This window comes from Clarias gariepinus, chromosome 28 (genome assembly GCF_024256425.1).
Source record: "Clarias gariepinus isolate MV-2021 ecotype Netherlands chromosome 28, CGAR_prim_01v2, whole genome shotgun sequence".
Taxonomy (NCBI): Eukaryota; Metazoa; Chordata; class Actinopteri; order Siluriformes; family Clariidae; genus Clarias; species Clarias gariepinus.
The window spans coordinates 11,810,304-11,827,960 of NC_071127.1; the positions used below are offsets into that span (position 1 = coordinate 11,810,304).

Genomic DNA, 17,657 nt, shown 5'->3' on the forward strand with positions numbered 1-17,657 from the left:
CCCCCCATACGATCTTTCTTTACATATTCTTCCTGGAGAAAATAAACAAAATGCATCCATTTAGACGTGCAGCCTTATTTCATGGTGGAAAATACCCAGCTTTAATCCCATTAAAGTGCACGACCCTTAGGGGGTTATGATGAGCCTTGCTGCATGTGGACAAGATAAGTGAAGAAATGTAAGTGCACAAAAAAAAGAAGAAAAAAAAAGAAAACCACATTATGGTCTCATGCTGGAAAGGAAAGAAATGACCGGTTTTTGTATGGCAAGATGGATTTCCGAATGTGATTCAAGCAGCGCTGTTAAGCCAGGTAGATGCGGAAATGCAGACTACTGCACATTGTGTACAGATAGAGATCACTGTTAATTATTATTTTTTTAAATAATTGTTTTTATCCACAACACAGTGGCTCAATAAACAGCAGGATTTGTTATGTGCTTCAATTTAAGGATTATGTGAATCAAAATTTATGAAAACAAAACAAGGTTCAATAGAACACATCATAAATTAATAGTTTTTATTTTGTCTGTTTTTGTTCCATAATTTAAAGTAGGTGCATAAAATTACATTACAGTAGGTCTTGTTTGTTGTGAGCATTTGTTTTAAAGTTTCTTCCTAGAATGCAATTAGAAAATTAGTAATCAATGCAACAAAAAACAAAAAAATGCATTCAAAAGTTTAGCTGATGCTCATATGAAACCTCTGCAGTCCCACTGGGCTAAACTGAGTTGGCAGTGGATTTAGTACAAATTTAGCTCTTTTCTTCTTATGAATTTGCCATATTACTGGTTCTGGTTAGCCATGCGGCCCAGCTGAACTTTGGATCGCAATTTTGCATGATCTAAGGGGTTGTGGAATTTGAATTGTCCTTGCACTAAACTTTATAGTTGTTGTGCAGAGCAGAAACATTTATAACAACAAGATCTATGGCAATGTACTTACTGTATTTGTACCCTAATTTTGACTTAAGACAGACGTGGAATTTTTTTATTTATTTATTAAGCATTTAATCCTGTTTAGAACCTATCCCAGGGAACTCCGATTCCAACCCAATGCACACACACGTACCCACTGAGACACCCATTCACACTACGTGCACATTGGAAACACCAGTCAGCCAACAGTGCATCTCTTCAGACCTCATTGTGGTTCAGAGTTCATGTAGGAAGGCCACAAGGAGATGGGGAGAACATGCACACCTATGTTCCACACACTCACTGTACACAGATTGGAGATTAGAGCGAGATTAGAATAAAACACTCACAAAAGTCCACATGGAATCTTCCACTTATCATACTGTAAAAGTTAGCAGAAACCTTCAACCTTCAGAAATACTTTAATTTGGTAAAGAAACTTTCCCAGGACTTTTTCAACCTTTGCAACGATCAATAGATGTTACTGCTTAAACGGTTACTATTGGCATTTCAATGAACAAATCCATAGCAATCTGCTTTAAAAAAAGAACTTTATTGCGTTTTGTTAAAAAAAAAAAATTGCACAAAACAGCTAACACATTAATGACACAAATGGATCTATATGTAATGGTGGCATTTTAAAAAAAAAGCTTTTTAGTAGGCTATTATAAAGCGTTTAAAATGAAAGGACAAACGGCAACAATTTACTGTCATTTAAAAGACTTTAGTGGCCATAACAATGTAAAAGTGACCAGCGCTTGAATTTTACTGAGATTCAACAAATGAATGAAAAGTACAAAGTGCATGGTGGCATTAAAGATATAAAAGATTAAAAATTGCACTATGCATTCATTTCTATGTTTTATTTGAACATAAGTTAGTCCCAGGTCTGAGAAAATCCGATAAACCATGCAAGCACACACAAACACAAATTCCTGTATCACTGTACTTGTAAGGACCATGACTCACACTCATGTGACCTTTCTCTTTTACTGGTCCTAAAAATGAAACATGCAAAATTACATTACATATTTGAAGGCAGGAGAAGCTTAACAAACCTAATAAATGGCTACTTTAGTTATTGAACTACATACGGAATGTGAGGATGTCTGGCCATCTGATAGGTACATATACAAGTATAGATATAGAAACACTTTGTGGAGGTCTGGCAGACGGGATAAAGTGCTGATGGTAAACTTATCTCGTTGGAGCCTGGCTGACACTGCAGTGTGCTAAACGGCATGGGATCAGAAAAGCTTTTATATTGTGGGATGAAAACACTAAACCGTAGATGATAGTGAAGCACCTGGCTTTCTCATGATGGATGATGAGGAGCGGAGGAAATTTGATGAGAACGATGAGAACATGTCGAAAGAGAATTGTTCCAGAATCAACATTACGTTTTAGCTGAAAGCGATTGACGCTTAAAAAAAAATAATAATAATAATTTCAAGTCTAAAAGATATATTAAGTGGAGGTCTGAAATGGCGAAGTACGCGGTCGTAGAGAGAGAGAGAGAGAGAGAGAGAGAGAGCCCTGACATAAGACTTAAATAAATAGGATGGTTTCCAAAGTATGAAATCTGACTTAAAATGAACTTTTATTTATATAAATTCAACCAATTTACAAAAATCTCATTTTTCTTTATTTCCTAGCGCTATTACAAATACCACAATATCCGAGATGACGATTCAAAAATAAGGACTGGAATCCTGACGCTGATCTATTAAATGTATTATAAAAAGCCATGACATATAAATACAAATATGTACAACACAAGGCCTCAGAGGAAACATGAATAATTATATCCTATTTATACCTTTCCACCAAGCTACATCATAGTGCTAGGAGAGTGGCAAGTTTTTAAACAGAATGCAACATTTGGTCCAAATTTAAGATCGATTACTGTTTGGGGTGTTAGGATGAAACAAAAATAGCGAGAACGTCAGCAGCTGCCATGAAAACCCAACAAAAACCTGGTTAATGATTTGCGAAAGCATTTCAGTATCAAAAATATGGTGCAAAAAGTAAACATTGGCTAAAAAAGAACCAAGCTGGTTTCACACTGTGTTTTGTGTGTGTGTGTGTATGTGTGTGGTGGATGCAGTCGTGACAAATGGATAGTGTTGCGGCAGGTTGGGCACAAAAGTGGATGCAGCTCTCTGGAGAGAAGAAGGAAGAAAATTTTTTATTAGTTCTTCCATCTTTCTCCAAGCAAAATACCATGCCTCCTGCCCGGCTAATGGCCGCGCGCAGCAAAAGCGCCACGCGGAAGTTGAAAGCGCTTGAACTTCGGATGATCTTGTGCGCGTCGCACCGGAGATAATGTGTTTAAAATCACAGCTGTAAATTTTCTGGGAGCAGTGTGAAACCGGCTTCATAGCTGAGCTTAAAGAGACAGCACCATTATGGCCAGCGAACCAAGGATAATATGTTTAAGGTAGTGATTGTCCAGAAGGGGAAAAGTTCTTTGTGCTTAAGGTCCTTAATCCAGGAGTTTTCAGTCAAGCATCTGCAAAGAGAAAGTTGAAATCAGAGAGTGGATACACACTAGCCTTAGCACTAGTGGCCGCAGGGAATATTTTGGCAATGGGTACCCTTTTAAAATAGCTTATGAACCAATCTGGCCCAGCCATCACTATATTAACAGAAATGCCCTTTAGTTCCACTGGTTCCCCGTGGATCACATCAAAGGCATTGATAAGGCAGATTTGGTATTGTTGGTCTTTGGCTCTTGTCTCATTCTCAGATACTCTCTCTAGTACATGGGCCCTTTCATTTGCGGGCCCTTTGGACTGTAATCCACAGGTCCACTCATGCAGTCAGATGGATGGCAGCGGCCATCTTTTCCCTTTGATCCAGGGGGCCCTTGTGGTCCAGGAATGCCAGGGATGCCCTGTTGACCTGTCGGGCCTGGTGGTCCCATTTTTCCATAACCAGCGGGTCCAGGAACACCTAAGCGAGGATCAAAGAAGAGTGATGGGAATTGAATCGAAACGTAAATAATCAAACAGGTCATAGTTAGGTCAGAGAGACTGTATGTGCTAAGAAGTTTTTATTTTTAGACAGATATACAAGGAGTCTCCAGTGTCAATGCTTTGTCATTGTCAGCAGTGTTGGGAAAGTTACTCAAAAAAAGTAATCGTCTACAAATTACTAATTAAAAATTGTAATTTGATTACATTTATGATTATTACATGTAAAAAGTAATCAGATTACTAATTACGTTACTTTGAAAACATCTCATGGCGTGCGCCTCAACCTGTTGTCGCTCCTCGCTCTGTAGGCTCCCTACGTAGATACACCCCCACCCCCACCCTCCGCAGCTGCGTAAAGGGCCGAGGCTGTCAGGTCGGGCCGTCTGACGATAATTAGTGTTAACGCATCTCGGGATTTCTCTGCCTTAAAAAATTCTTATCTTTTAACCGTCCCTCCCTAAATAAAATCACCCTTTCTCCCCGTGTGTCTGTGGTGCCACCCGTGCAAAAGACTGAACCCGTTACAACATCAAATGTAAAACTACAAAACTGTCAGACGATTGAAACGTGATTTTGAAATGCATTTTGCTTAATTTTTAAACACTACATTTGTAACGCTAGTAACGTAATGTTATTGACATGGTAACTGTAATCAAATCAATGCATTTAAAACTTATGTACAAAATAGGTTACTTTACTGCGCTATTAGAAAAAGTAATTAGATTACAGAAACGTGTTACATGTTATACCCAACCCTGATAGAGAATTGGGGTCTTGGTGACATGCAAAGCTAAAAATTTTTATTAATTATTATTCTATTTTAAATTATTATTCATGTCAGTAGAAATGCTGGAATGAAAGTGACAACAAAAGCAAACTTTACAAATAACCTTAAAAACTTTTCACATTACATATAATCATAAACAGTTCAAATATTATTTCTTCAATAATGTTTAATGTTTAAAGAACTGCATAACTATCAGTAATATACTGTATGTACAGTACTGTGCAAATTCAATTCAACTAGGTACAGGCTGCAAACTGCCTAAAGATACGATAAAAAAAAATTGGTTGTTTTATGAAACAACCTCAGCAGCAGCCTCATTTCCCCTCTCATCTGTTCCAACCAATCAGCTCTCAGCATCACCAGTATACTAATCACCGGCCTGATCATTCCTTATCATCCGCACCTGTTTCTCACTGTGTGGCTTAACAAACAAAAACATTTCTCCGAAATTGCTCAGGTACAGGGACTGGTCTGAAAATGTGAGACGAATATGTCCTTCAGGAAGCCTGGAGAAGTATTGCTTAAGATGACATTAAAAATCCAATAAAATCAGACTCTTTAGAAACAAAATATAAAGAAATCACAAACTTTTGTATAGTACTGAGATATACAAGAATTACTTATACACCTAAAATTGTGATTTAAGTATTATATTCCTACATAACAAGCAACATTATTACATAATTTTTTCATGACTAGAGAACTATGTACCAAGTATAACCTCGCATTCTTAAGATTACAGATGAAGTACGTACCTGGAGCACCAGGGGGTCCACTGTCTCCCATCTCTCCTATACCTTTATCTCCTTTTTCTCCCTTGGTACCTGGAGGACCTGCAGTTGCAAATGCACAGTCGTTCTAGTCAGTATTTCAGCGTTCAGCCTAAAAAATAGTTTGTCTAAAAAAATAATAAAACTGGAACAGTGCTGATGTTACCCTGAGGGCCCATAGGTCCTTGTCGTCCCTCTCGGCCGATGTGTCCCGGACGACCCGGAAGCCCTGGAGTTCCCACTCTTCCCGGAGTGCCGTCTTTGCCTGGGGGTCCGGGTCTGCCCGGGGGTGCTACCATTTCCACTGGCATCTGCATGCGCGACATGTAATAGGCCATTCGCTCTGAAGAGATGAGTGCAGACAAGTAAGCATTAGTCAATGACAAATGACCCTAATACACAAACAAACGGACGCACCATAAAACACAGTGTGCCGCTCCAAGTCAGAATAATGCCATTACCAGGCTGGCTATTGATTTCCAAATCATTTCAGCATTAATTTTACGTTCTCGGTCTTCATACTGGCATTTCACAGAATATTACGAGTCATTTTCAAATTAAATTTTTTGAGCACAAGTTTCTCGTATCACTTTATCCTGGACGTTTTTAAATTGCGTCTCACCGTCAAAGATCTTGATGACCTGCTGTCTGATGAAAGACCTGACCTCATCATAGTTGACAACAGCCTAAAAGAAAAAAAAATGATAAACAAGAATATCATGAAGAATGAATATCACACTTCCTTCAAATCTAATTTGCACTTATTTACACAAAGATGCGTCTTACATCGTTTCCTGGCATTCCCGGTGATCCAGGAGGTCCGGACTGTCCAGGTGCTCCAGGGCTTCCTCTCTCTCCACGAGGGCCCATAGGTCCCATTATACTCATTTCAGAGTCTTTGGAGGAATATCCTGCACCTCCAGGGGGTCCAGGACGACCCCGTTCTCCTGGTGGACCTCTCAGGCCTGGACTTCCTGCCTCACCCTGCAGGAGGAAACAGACGGTTTAAAATGCAGATTACGTCATTTGTTCATTAATATTATATATTATATAGAGTACAGTATATTTCTCACGGCATCCCGTCACTGCCTTGTTGTCTGATTGTGTTCACCTGCTTTGTATTAGCTATTGATCACTGTGCCCTTTTCTGTCGCGTGCGTCACTGTTCTTCGCAAAGTCTTTTTTAAGTCTGCATTTTGATTAAGTCTAATCCTTGATTACTGTGATCCCTAGATCAGTATTCTCCTTGTCTCGTTTTTTTTTTCCTCCCTTACTTTCTGAAATTATTTAACTTTGCCTGCCTGTGTTTTGACCCCCAAATAGACTTGCATTACAACTCTGGGATTTGTTCCAATAAAGCATATGCTTTGCATATTAAATCAAGCTTTTTGCACTTGTGAAGGTACAAAAAAAATCGATAATTTGCTGTTAATTTTTATAATCCCTTAGATTTTTATGTGCCATTTCCAGCAGTCTACGTCTGCAGGTTGGAACACAGTGCACTCGGAAAAAATGATCACTTTCGCAGTTTTTAAACATGTTTTTAAATAACGACTACACTTAAAACATTTTACTCACTGAAACTGTTCAATTTTTTGTAGTAGTGCATAACCCCATCTCTCAATTAGCTCCTATTTCTATACTTTTTGAATGTTCAGTTCGGTTCAGTTTTGCTTTCTAAGAATATTAATAATAAAGTACGGTACAAGAAGGCATAAAAGATGTAATAAAGCAGGTCAAAGTACAGTAGGTTTAACAGAAGGCAATGCAAACAACAATTTGGATATGACTCTACGGTAAATCACATTGAATAAGATTTTTATGTAAAAGGATTTTTTTGAATAAACTCCAACATGCAAGTCTTGCAACATGCACTTATTTTGGCGAAACTGGAACGCAATCCAATACCAAACATGGCTACTTTTAAGCTCAGTGTTCTGCAGTTAGACCAATATCTGCAATCACTCATGTGAGCGTGAGGCTAAAACATAGCTGGAGGAGATGTGTGATGGGTGTGCTGTATAAAAGAAGGGAAAAAATACACACACACACACGCACACACACACACACAAAAACAAGCAAACTAACAAAAACTAAAAACATACACACCTTCTGCCCTTGTGGACCGGTTTCTCCTGACACACCTGGTGTTCCCTTAACACCAGATTAATAAAAGGAAATCATTAGTCAATTTCAATCTTTTGATATAAAACTGAGAGGGAAAAAAAACCAGAAGCAATAAAAAGCGAGACTTACATCTTTTCCTGCTGCACCATCACTGCCTGGTTCTCCCTGAGACAAATCAAAAGCAAACATGCACAAATTTTCAGTTTTAAAAATACTGTAATGTTTAAATACGAATTATAAATAACCATAAGAATCAGACCATCTGTCCTGGATGCCCAGGAGCCCCCGGAGACCCAGGCATTCCTGGCAGTCCTCTTTCTCCGGCCTCCCCCTTGTCACCTTGAATACCCTGTGTGTTAAACATGAGGAGAGTCAGCGGGATCATTCTGAAAACACGTAATGTATTCTAATAATACGAGCCTATTATTAGCATGTTAAACTGTCTTGTTTGGCTTGATCACTTACCGTGCCGGGAGCTCCAGCTGGTCCTGGGGGACCTGCGGGACCTGTCGAACCCTGCGAAGGGAATTAAGTAAACACTTAATAGAGCATATGCTGTCGTTTGTGCTTCCATTTATTTATTTATTTATTTATTTAAGAAGGAAGGCATTCTTCAACAGTTACCAAATGTCCCGGAGAACCAGGTGGTCCTTGTGGTCCTGGTGGACCAGGGTCACCCTGTAGGAATGAAGCAAAGACAGAAGAATACAAATCAGTTTTAGGATTTATGAAGAGGAAATACAACCGAATGACCTCCAAATCTGAGACGTATTTCCAAGTACAGTACGTTCACACACCTGCGGTTTAAACTATGGCGAGCCCATTGTTACTTATGAAGGACTGTAACCGGTGTTTAATCACGCCTATGTAACTAACAAACATAACAGACCTACAGCATTGCGCAGTTAATAATGATTCTGACTTGGGACATGGATATTCCTTCTTCAGTCCTTATTTTCTATACCATTTCCAGAGAGAGCACAGCCGATCAACTCTTGAGAAAAACGTAGAAGCTGGAGCGTTATGGGAAAACAAGGCACTATATATATATATATATATATATATATATATATATATATATATATACACTGACGCTAACTGCCTGTCAAACCAAAGTGCTTTTTCACTCGCATGACCGATCCAAGTTTATGAATACATTTAATGCATCAAGTCACTGTACACTAAGCTTTCCTTTAATGACTACTCTTGCCATAAAAGTCTACGTGCTCTGACCATCATCACACTCTTCTATAAAAACTATTATTTAAATGCCATAGTTAAGTTTGATGGACAGAAGGGACATAAAAAACAAACAAACAACAGAACTCACCTCAAGTCCTGGCCTTCCTGCTGCTCCGGGTAAGCCTTGAGGTCCAACCTCTCCCTGTAGAACACAAAGCAGGGAAAAAACTAAGGAAAACAAAATACTTCCAATTCACAAACTAGGTGACGCATTAATGGAAGTGAAAGGGGCATTTTGCTTCCGGATCTGGAGATTAGTTTATGTGCAAATAAAAATGATTAAACCATTTCTCACTTTTAGTCCTGGCAGGCCTGTATGTCCTTTTATGCCCTTGAATCCCTGCCATGAGGAAAAAAAAAAAAAACACCAAATCATCAGCATGTAACATGCAGACGCACAGGCGAACAAGCCATCTGTTAAGTTTAAATCTGAATTTTTGAGAGGCTTTAATGCCCAGACGTGATGTTCCATTAATTTGCTACTGAGATACAAGATTAAAAATAGACGAAGGGATGAAGATCCTCAAGACATACCGGGATTCCCCTAGGGCCGATTGGGCCAGGTATACCCGGATCACCCTGTATGTGAAAAATATTATTATTATTGTTATTATTGTTATTGGTAATAATAATAAAGGTAGTTTTAAGAAAAACAGCACTAACAAATTGACAAGAACCAAATACAATAATAAATGGATAGGTAAATAAATAGGGAAGATGATAAAGTTGTACTGGGCGTGTTCAAGTCAAACCGGGACATGATGAAATTTCTGATGAATAAAGGCATAAAACAGATTCACATATACAGACGACTTAAAGCACCGTCTTAGCCGGGGTAAAATATTTGAAATGTGCCACATGACGTAAAGCAAGCGGTCCGATCACGGCTCCAGAGTACTGAGAAAACTTTCTACCTTGATGGGATCCAAGCACTAGTGAAACACTGGGATAAGTGGATTAGTGTAGCAGAGGATTATTTAGAGAAATAAAGGGAGTTTTTACTTTCAAAATGCCCCGGTTTGACTTGAATGGCCATCATACTGTATATAAATTTTACAAATGTTAAACATTTTAAACAAGGAACGTGACAACGTGTAATTCTGACCCTCATCCCTGGTTTGCCATCTTTCCCATCAAGTCCTTCCATTCCAGGTGCACCCTGTATAGATAGAAAGCCAAGCACACATAAACAAGTGCAATTAGTTACAGATCTCCCCGGGGCAGGGACACTTCAGGTTGTACATCTTCACTAAATACTTCCCCAGGACATCGGTGTATCCTCTGAAGAATGCACTGCCATGTCAGCTTTACATATGCTGCAGTTTCAGAGATTGTCCTGCCGCCTTACCTGCAATCCTGGGCCTCCAGGTGGTCCCGGAGGGCCTGTAGGTCCCTGTGGACCCTGAAGTCCTGGAGTTCCCTAAGGAAAAAAAAAAAAAAACATCAAGCAACTGATTAAGTTACATAGAGAGGAGACAGTGAAAACAGTAAGGTATGCTATAATGCGATTTCAAAATGTTGATAATCATAGTATCACGTGATAAAATAGATTATTATATGTATGCGATATACTGTATACTGTATAATGATTTAAGGAAAAGTACGAGACGTGCAGATTAGGATGCGCTTTAAATTGTGCCCGGAGTCTACTCGCGATTCAGCACAATATCATAAATCTTCAATTAACAGAAACTAATCTAATAGTCCTGCTTACCGAATCTGCCTTTGGTCCTGGTGGTCCGGTAGGACCGATTTTTCCTGGAGTTCCTGGGGGTCCCTGAACATGTAATTAGCCGTTAGTCCACGAGAGAACCTGATATATATATATATATATATATATATATAATACAATGAAAATAACATCTTAGACATGTATTTCTACCTGCTGTCCTGGGAATCCTGGGGGTCCTGCGAATCCCTATAAAGGAACAAAAAACAAGACAGATACAACATGGATTGCTGAAAAGAGTTTGACAAAGTCGTGCTTTTTTCTTTTTTTCTTTCGTTAAAAACTGTTCGATACTAGCCGTCTGAGCAATACATTCTTACCTGATCTCCCTTTGGTCCTATGGGTCCTGTCAATCCTGAGTCTCCTTTGGTACCCTACACACACACACACACACACGTCTTTATATGAAGCATAAATAAGTAATATGTCAATTGTATAGCTGTGTACGTAACACTGTACAGAAGTGACAAACAGAAATCTTTAATCATGTTTTCTTACAGGTGGGCCTTGTGGTCCCTGATGACCTGGAAATCCTGGGGGGCCCTGCAGGTACAAACCAAAGTTACAGTAGAGGAGTGATTAACTTTTCTGGTGCGTGTAGACTATTGAACTCAGAATTAATTTCGGAAACTTTAGTGGTGTTACTTTACTGGGATATGTGAAGAATAAATAATTTGACAATGCAGTAATGTACATACTGTATGACGAATAAAGGCTGAACTTTTTTTTTTTAAAGGTATTGATATTAGTGTACTTGCTCTAATATGTTATCTTATTTATAATAGCAACTTATTCATAGGGACTTTTTGATATTTTATCTAGTTTTATAATAAATTGATAAAGTATTTTAATAAAGAAGTAAAAAAATAAATATATATATATATATATATATATATATATTCATTCTTACTGATTCTCCTTTCTGCCCTGAGCTGCCTGGGCTTCCTCGTTCTCCTTTAAGCCCCTAAAGCAACAGATGTAAAGTGAAAATGTGTTAGTCAGATAAAAAGTTTGGGACAACTTCCTTATTTAACAATTTTTTTCCATTGCATTTTGCAATATTTAGTATATCAGGACTTAAAATAGGTCCCTCACTTACATACAGGGTTGATTAACAAAGAAATCCAAACAATATGTCGTACAGTATCAAAATCTGGTACAAGCTCAATCAGGAAGTAGATCTACTTACAGGAAGTCCAGGTGGTCCCATTGTTCCTGGGTATCCAGGAGTTCCTGGTGGACCCTGGGGGAAAAAAAAGCAAATTGATCAAACAAACAAAAAGCTATATTAATTCGTCTTGGCAACAAATGTACTGTAAGTATAGACAACCTTTAATACATTTAGGCAAAAAGAACCATAGAAATACACCTACCTGTTCTCCTTTCTGTCCTGGAGTTCCATGTTGTCCACTCTCACCTTGCAGACCCTATAATTTGTGACCAAAAAGCAAAAAAAAGTATAATAGGAATTTTCTAGGAATGTGATTGAAGTCAGAAGAAATGTTGCATCTCCTCAAGCATAACTTTTCTGCAAGTGAGAGACCAAGCTGAAATAACGGCGTGTGTCTATACAGTATACAGTATGTATAGGTAACGCGGTGCAGTAATGCCACAGTTTAAAAGCGTCCGTTTCCCGACTCTCTCAGATAGCTTTGCGTTCTGCATGGTGATTTGAGAGGATTATAATGGCGTCTTGCCATTCAGATCTCATTTCTGCGGGGCGCTGCGCTAATGCGCCGCGCTGAATCCTGACACCATCTCATTATTTACTTCCTAAGCGAGACCTAGTAATGGGCTGGATGAATTATTGATCCCATCGTCATGTATTCCATATAAACAAACAAATGATCCATGATGAGATATTACCTTTATTATCGCGGAAGCCAAAATGTGCCTATTGGATATAGCAGTAAAATGCATAATGAAGGACATGTGCACCTGAACCGAATATGAGATTTCGGTGTTATCCATTAAGTCTTCCTGTATGGGGATATCGCTAATGGTTTTATCGATAAGAGCTTACTTGTGCAGCATAAAGCTCTTAAGTTCTTATAGTCAGGCTCTAAATAATGAATCTGTTTCTAGCAACCATGAAATCAAAATAGCCGAAAAAAAGGAAGCAGTGATATACTGACAAAGACAGTGAGTGGGAACATGTACAGTTTCTTTAGTGATACGTTGATTATTGATCTAAACAGGTCCTTCTTTAGGTCGCATGCAATACTCGACCCTGTTCTTCATGAAAACGGAAGATGAAATAAATCCTCTATCCACTATTAATCTAGAAGCTTGTTGACGAGACACCTAGAGGATAACTGACGCGGCCGATTTGCATATCAATGCCATAGAAAATTTCGGGTTCAGGAAACAGGAATCTTCGCCGTCCTGTTTTCTTGCCTCTTCCTGCTAAGAAAGAAAAATCATGCCGGCAAATTTCAAACGATTCAACGTCTATTGATGTAAATGAAAGAGTGCAGATAGAGCGCATGTCACAGTGGGCCACAATGAAAGCAGAATCCATGCTGGCTTAAACTGCTCTTAGGTCTCGAAACCAAAATCCTTGCAAATACAAAACATTCAGAGAAGAATTACAAGTAGTATGCTATCAACCCACTCGACTTGATCTTTTTCATGAACACAAAAGAGGTTTTTTTTTGGTGGGGAGGGTGTGGGGGGGTTGATTACTGGCGCTGCCGGATAGAAAAAATGTAGAAAGATGTGCAGGCGTGGAGAGCGCACTCAACTTACAGGGAGTCCAGGTGGGCCTGGAGGTCCAGGGAAACCAATAGTACCCTAAAGAAAGAGAGAGATGATTATATAAAAACTATATAAGATTCAACTAATTGAATATTGAATAAAAACAGACGGGAATATCTCAGACGTTATATCCTTTAACCATTCCTTACTCGAGTGTGCCTTCTTCCATCTCCTGGTACATTGCACTTTTAAAATGAAACACAAGAGGGCTCTGTGGTCTCACTACAAAAACCAACGGCGGTTTGCTCTATTTTTATTCTCCCCAATAGGAAACAGGGAAACTGAAACAAACTGGCCTGCGTAAACAAGCAGAGTGCACTGGGACTAAATGTTAATGGCCAAATCGAGGCATGAAGAGCACTCTGGCGTCCGCTCCACTTCTAAAAACGAGAGCCATTTTTTTCTCTGTGAATGACACGCGTTTCCACCATCTGATCTTCGATAAGCATGAAGAAGACGAAGTTTTTTTTTTTTTTGAGAAGAGATAAGACAGACAAAGATAACAAGGAAAGAAGAGGTTGATAGTTTGCTGTGGTCAAAGACAGCAAGATCAAAATCGCAGACTTACTGGAGATCCAGGAAGACCAGAAGGACCCCTGTCACCCCTGTCACCCTAGAAAACACAAATTTTACATTGAGTATACTGGATATACAAGTAGTACAATATTTACACGTGAGATCCAATACACCTGGCTCTAATATTTAAATGCTGCTGGATCAGGTTCAGGTATTAAGACATGTACCTTCAACAATATTAATATTTTTTTTCTGTCAGAGCTGAGGGGAAAACATGGTTGTTTGGCACGGTGTACATACTTCTGCTCAGTCCTCCAACCTCGTCAACCTCCTCGCTGGACAGACTGTGATGAACACAGTTAAGTGGCCTCCCTCTAAATGTCCTGGCCTCCCCCAGTCTCCTGCTGTTGAACTTGCTACGTGAGCTGAATCACTGCATTAGCACTACACCTCTGCTGCACCGTCCCACACTTCACCACCTCGATGAATGCATCGGACTTAAACCACTATTCACATCTAGCATAGTACTATATTTTGGGGTAAGGGTTGGATTTGAATTTTCTGCTATCCACTCTTTACCTGGACAATTGAAAAATGTTCGTCCAATGCTTCAGCCTTGAGCGTCAAAGAGAAGCAGTCTCTGGATGTTTTTGACATGGTGACGTGCTGACTGTGTTGGCATGCCAATGCCAACAAAGTGCATAAGGCATGAGGCTGCAAGATGGACCCTAATTTGAATTCCATGCAGTTTGTCATTGGTGAGGTCTAATGACATTGTCTGTCTTATACTAGAAATTTTTTTATTGGAGTAATCACTCTAAGGTGGCACAGTGGCTTCGTGGTTGCACCTCCAAGGTCCAGGTTCAAATCCTGCTTCTGGTTTATGTGCATGAAGTTTTTATGTTCCTGGGATAGTCTCCAGGCCCCCCATGACCTTGTATACAGGATAAAGCGGTATAGACGATGAGTAAGTAAATGAGTAATCTCTCTGAACCTGCAGCTTCTGACCAATCTGTAAAAAAACGTTGTGGGAGACCAAGACCACAGTGTAGGGTTGCTCTCTTCCAATCTGGTTTGTGGTTTATGCCAAGTGTGCACTACACAGTCTGTGCAGGGAACGGTCTTCGGGCCTACAACCATACAGTCCCTGGAGAGAGAAACCCAAGTCCTAGCAACTAAAAATTAGAACAGCCAAAAGATCTGGTCAAATGGCGTTGTCTAACTGCTCAAAGTTTGTCTCTTCTTGGACAAAGGCACAGTCAACCATTTTTTCTCTATGAATGAAACGCATTTCCACCATCTGATAGTAGTTCAGAACAAGAGTTCTACTCAACTTATTTCCTAGTTCAGAAGAAGTCTTGGTTGAGAAGGTTAACCAAAACTGTGGTCTTAAGAGGGTTAAACTAATTCCCAAAACCATTGATGGCCTATCACTGTTTGTTAATGACTTTCAGCTCATATCACTGGATCTGCATGGTGCATTTTCCTACAAAAATAAATCCCAAGTTATCAAGTATCAGTCTAAATTTAAATTCATTCAGAATGCCCTTGTCAATGCAAGGTGTGGCAGGTATTATCATTGGCGCCAATAGAATTTGGATAGGTCTTTATGTGCAACACCAATTCCCATAGAATGGCATCTGCACACAGAAGAAGTGTCCCAGATATAGGAATTTTGGCAAGACACATGTGGACCTCTGTGCTGATGCCAAATTTACTCACTATGTTTATCTCTGGCGGAGCTAAACAATTTGCTAGGTCAGGACTCTCAACTGGCCTCAGTTTACACTACGTAGATACTTTTCTGGCTCTTCCACTGATTCAGCCCATATTAAACTGAGTTCTGCAATCAGACCACAGAGTAGTAGTAAACTGCTCCACAGAATACTGGATGGAATTCCTTGGCAGATTCCCCAAATAGAAAGAATATCTCACGCATATGGGTTTGGAGCCTTGGAATTGAGGCTCAGGTAAGGCTCAATGACCGAGCAGTTTAAAAGACACACCTGAGCTCAAAAGAGCTTAGTTACACTCTGGTAGATACTGGTCTGTAAATGGTATGCACTCTAAAAGCCAGTGCATTTCCCAATTCCTAAAGTCACTTTTGTTGGCCTTTCTATGAGGGAGTGGGAGAGAGTGTCCTGGACTACACTAAGGTGGTATGTTGTGGCTATTGCAGCACATCATAACGCTCTTTATGATGTCTTGGTGTTACTGTTGATGGTGCAACATCATGCAACCTCATGTAAACTTTCTCATACCTTTCAGCCCTAGGTTGGGCCAGTTTCTTATCACCCCTGGCAGTTGGTAGGAGTGAAATATCCATGTCTTTATGAACACCTGATGAACTCCATGGTCTATTGACCCAGGCAATGTTGGATATACTGTATGACAACAGCGTTCATATGCAATATTTAGTGATACACTTTGGGATGTGTGTGCATTTGCCTATGTACAGTAAGATATATATGTAAAAGTATTGAGAAACCATAACTTTAAGTACCTTTGTAGAAAAGTGTGTAGTTGCACTGTAATTCATTTTTCTTGTGTTGTATGCTTTATAATGTCTGAAAAATTGGTATGTTTAGGCTTTGTGCCAGCTTCTTTAATAACATTTAAGGCAGGACATAATTTAGTACATCAGCACATATTTTGTTCCACAAGGTGATGGGTTAAATGTAACCTACAGTAATTTGATTCATTACTGTAACCTTGTACTGGGTCAATGATGCCTCTGTGATGTTGGCTGAGAATTCCCAATGGCTTTCTGTTCTATCCAAAGACAGCACAGTCAAGGTCTAGTTGAAGAATAACCTAATCACTGGCCTCTAATGGCAAGCCCGCTACTATGATCTGTTAACTACCTACTAAAATGGTCTAACCCACTCAACCCAGCAAGTGTAAATCACCAGTGCACTGTAAATAATAACCCAGTACAATACAATTGAGACTGGGAGGATTATTAAAATGGGAGATGTGCTAGAGAGAACACTAATTAAAAGTTATATAAAAAATTTGGGTCAAAGGTTAAATTACCAGGAACAGAGCTGGACACCTATGAGAGCAAGCAACGATGAGCGGGCCCAAGCAGCCCGTGCCATGGACAACAAAGGCACAGTGGGCACATGCATTTAAATGGGGGCATAACAATACCCTTATTACATAATTGTAAAAAAGGAAAAAGATTTATGTTTAGACATCTAAAAAGCCCTAGATCCTGAAAAAAAGCATCACCCTATGATGTCACTGAATGTGATGTCACTTAATACTGTATAATGTCACACAGAAAGTTATTAACCACTTTTCAGCTTAGTTTTGCATCCTCAATGTATTGAGATCACATGGGTATTGGTGGCTTAGTGGTAGGTGTTTTGGCTGCTATGCAAAAGGCATGGGTTCGATTCCCAACCAATTCCCAAAGTCCAGCCACTGGATGCAGTGCCGGTCCCAAGCCCGGATATAATGGGAGAGTTGCGTCAAGAAGGGCATCTGGTGTAAAACCTGTGCCAAGCTTGTATGTGTGGACCGGATGGTCTGCTGTGGCGAGCCCTTGCCGGGAGCAGCCAAAAGACCAACAACAATGTATTGAGACCCAAAAGACCCAGTTTGTGATCATACAGTATATATCCTCTAGGATGAAAAACCCATCGGTGTGTTTTGCAAACAATCCAACATAACTGACTTCCTGTTAAATTGAGCCAATGACATGCAATGCAAAGGTTGTTCAGCTTGGTGAAATCTAAATGCATACCAGGTGTGTGGATATGTGCATGTGTGTATGAGTTATGCAGCAAAATCCTTAGAAGACCAAGCTACAGGGCTGATGTCATAGTGTT

General features: G+C 39.6%; 1 protein-coding gene across 7 annotated transcripts in view; it reads right to left on the reverse strand.

Moving 5' to 3' along the window:
* Positions 1–1,449: 1,449 nt before the first annotated feature.
* The window catches only part of col16a1 (collagen, type XVI, alpha 1), a 103,952-nt gene continuing 87,744 nt past the window's right edge, over positions 1,450–17,657 (reverse strand). For all 7 annotated transcript variants that reach the window (XM_053489721.1, XM_053489722.1, XM_053489726.1 and 4 more), the window contains 24 exons: positions 13,874–13,918; positions 13,297–13,341; positions 11,922–11,975; positions 11,738–11,791; positions 11,459–11,512; positions 11,047–11,091; positions 10,869–10,922; positions 10,702–10,737; positions 10,534–10,596; positions 10,168–10,239; positions 9,925–9,978; positions 9,354–9,398; positions 9,115–9,159; positions 8,908–8,961; positions 8,202–8,255; positions 8,043–8,093; positions 7,837–7,926; positions 7,707–7,742; positions 7,560–7,604; positions 6,237–6,434; positions 6,073–6,136; positions 5,617–5,793; positions 5,436–5,513; positions 1,450–3,870 (listed from right to left, as the gene is read on the reverse strand). In XM_053489721.1, coding sequence (XP_053345696.1) covers positions 3,674–3,870; positions 5,436–5,513; positions 5,617–5,793; positions 6,073–6,136; positions 6,237–6,434; positions 7,560–7,604; positions 7,707–7,742; positions 7,837–7,926; positions 8,043–8,093; positions 8,202–8,255; positions 8,908–8,961; positions 9,115–9,159; positions 9,354–9,398; positions 9,925–9,978; positions 10,168–10,239; positions 10,534–10,596; positions 10,702–10,737; positions 10,869–10,922; positions 11,047–11,091; positions 11,459–11,512; positions 11,738–11,791; positions 11,922–11,975; positions 13,297–13,341; positions 13,874–13,918 — 1,710 coding nt within the window. In that variant the 3' untranslated portion in view covers positions 1,450–3,673. The remainder of the gene's footprint in view (positions 3,871–5,435; positions 5,514–5,616; positions 5,794–6,072; positions 6,137–6,236; positions 6,435–7,559; positions 7,605–7,706; positions 7,743–7,836; positions 7,927–8,042; positions 8,094–8,201; positions 8,256–8,907; positions 8,962–9,114; positions 9,160–9,353; positions 9,399–9,924; positions 9,979–10,167; positions 10,240–10,533; positions 10,597–10,701; positions 10,738–10,868; positions 10,923–11,046; positions 11,092–11,458; positions 11,513–11,737; positions 11,792–11,921; positions 11,976–13,296; positions 13,342–13,873; positions 13,919–17,657) is intronic.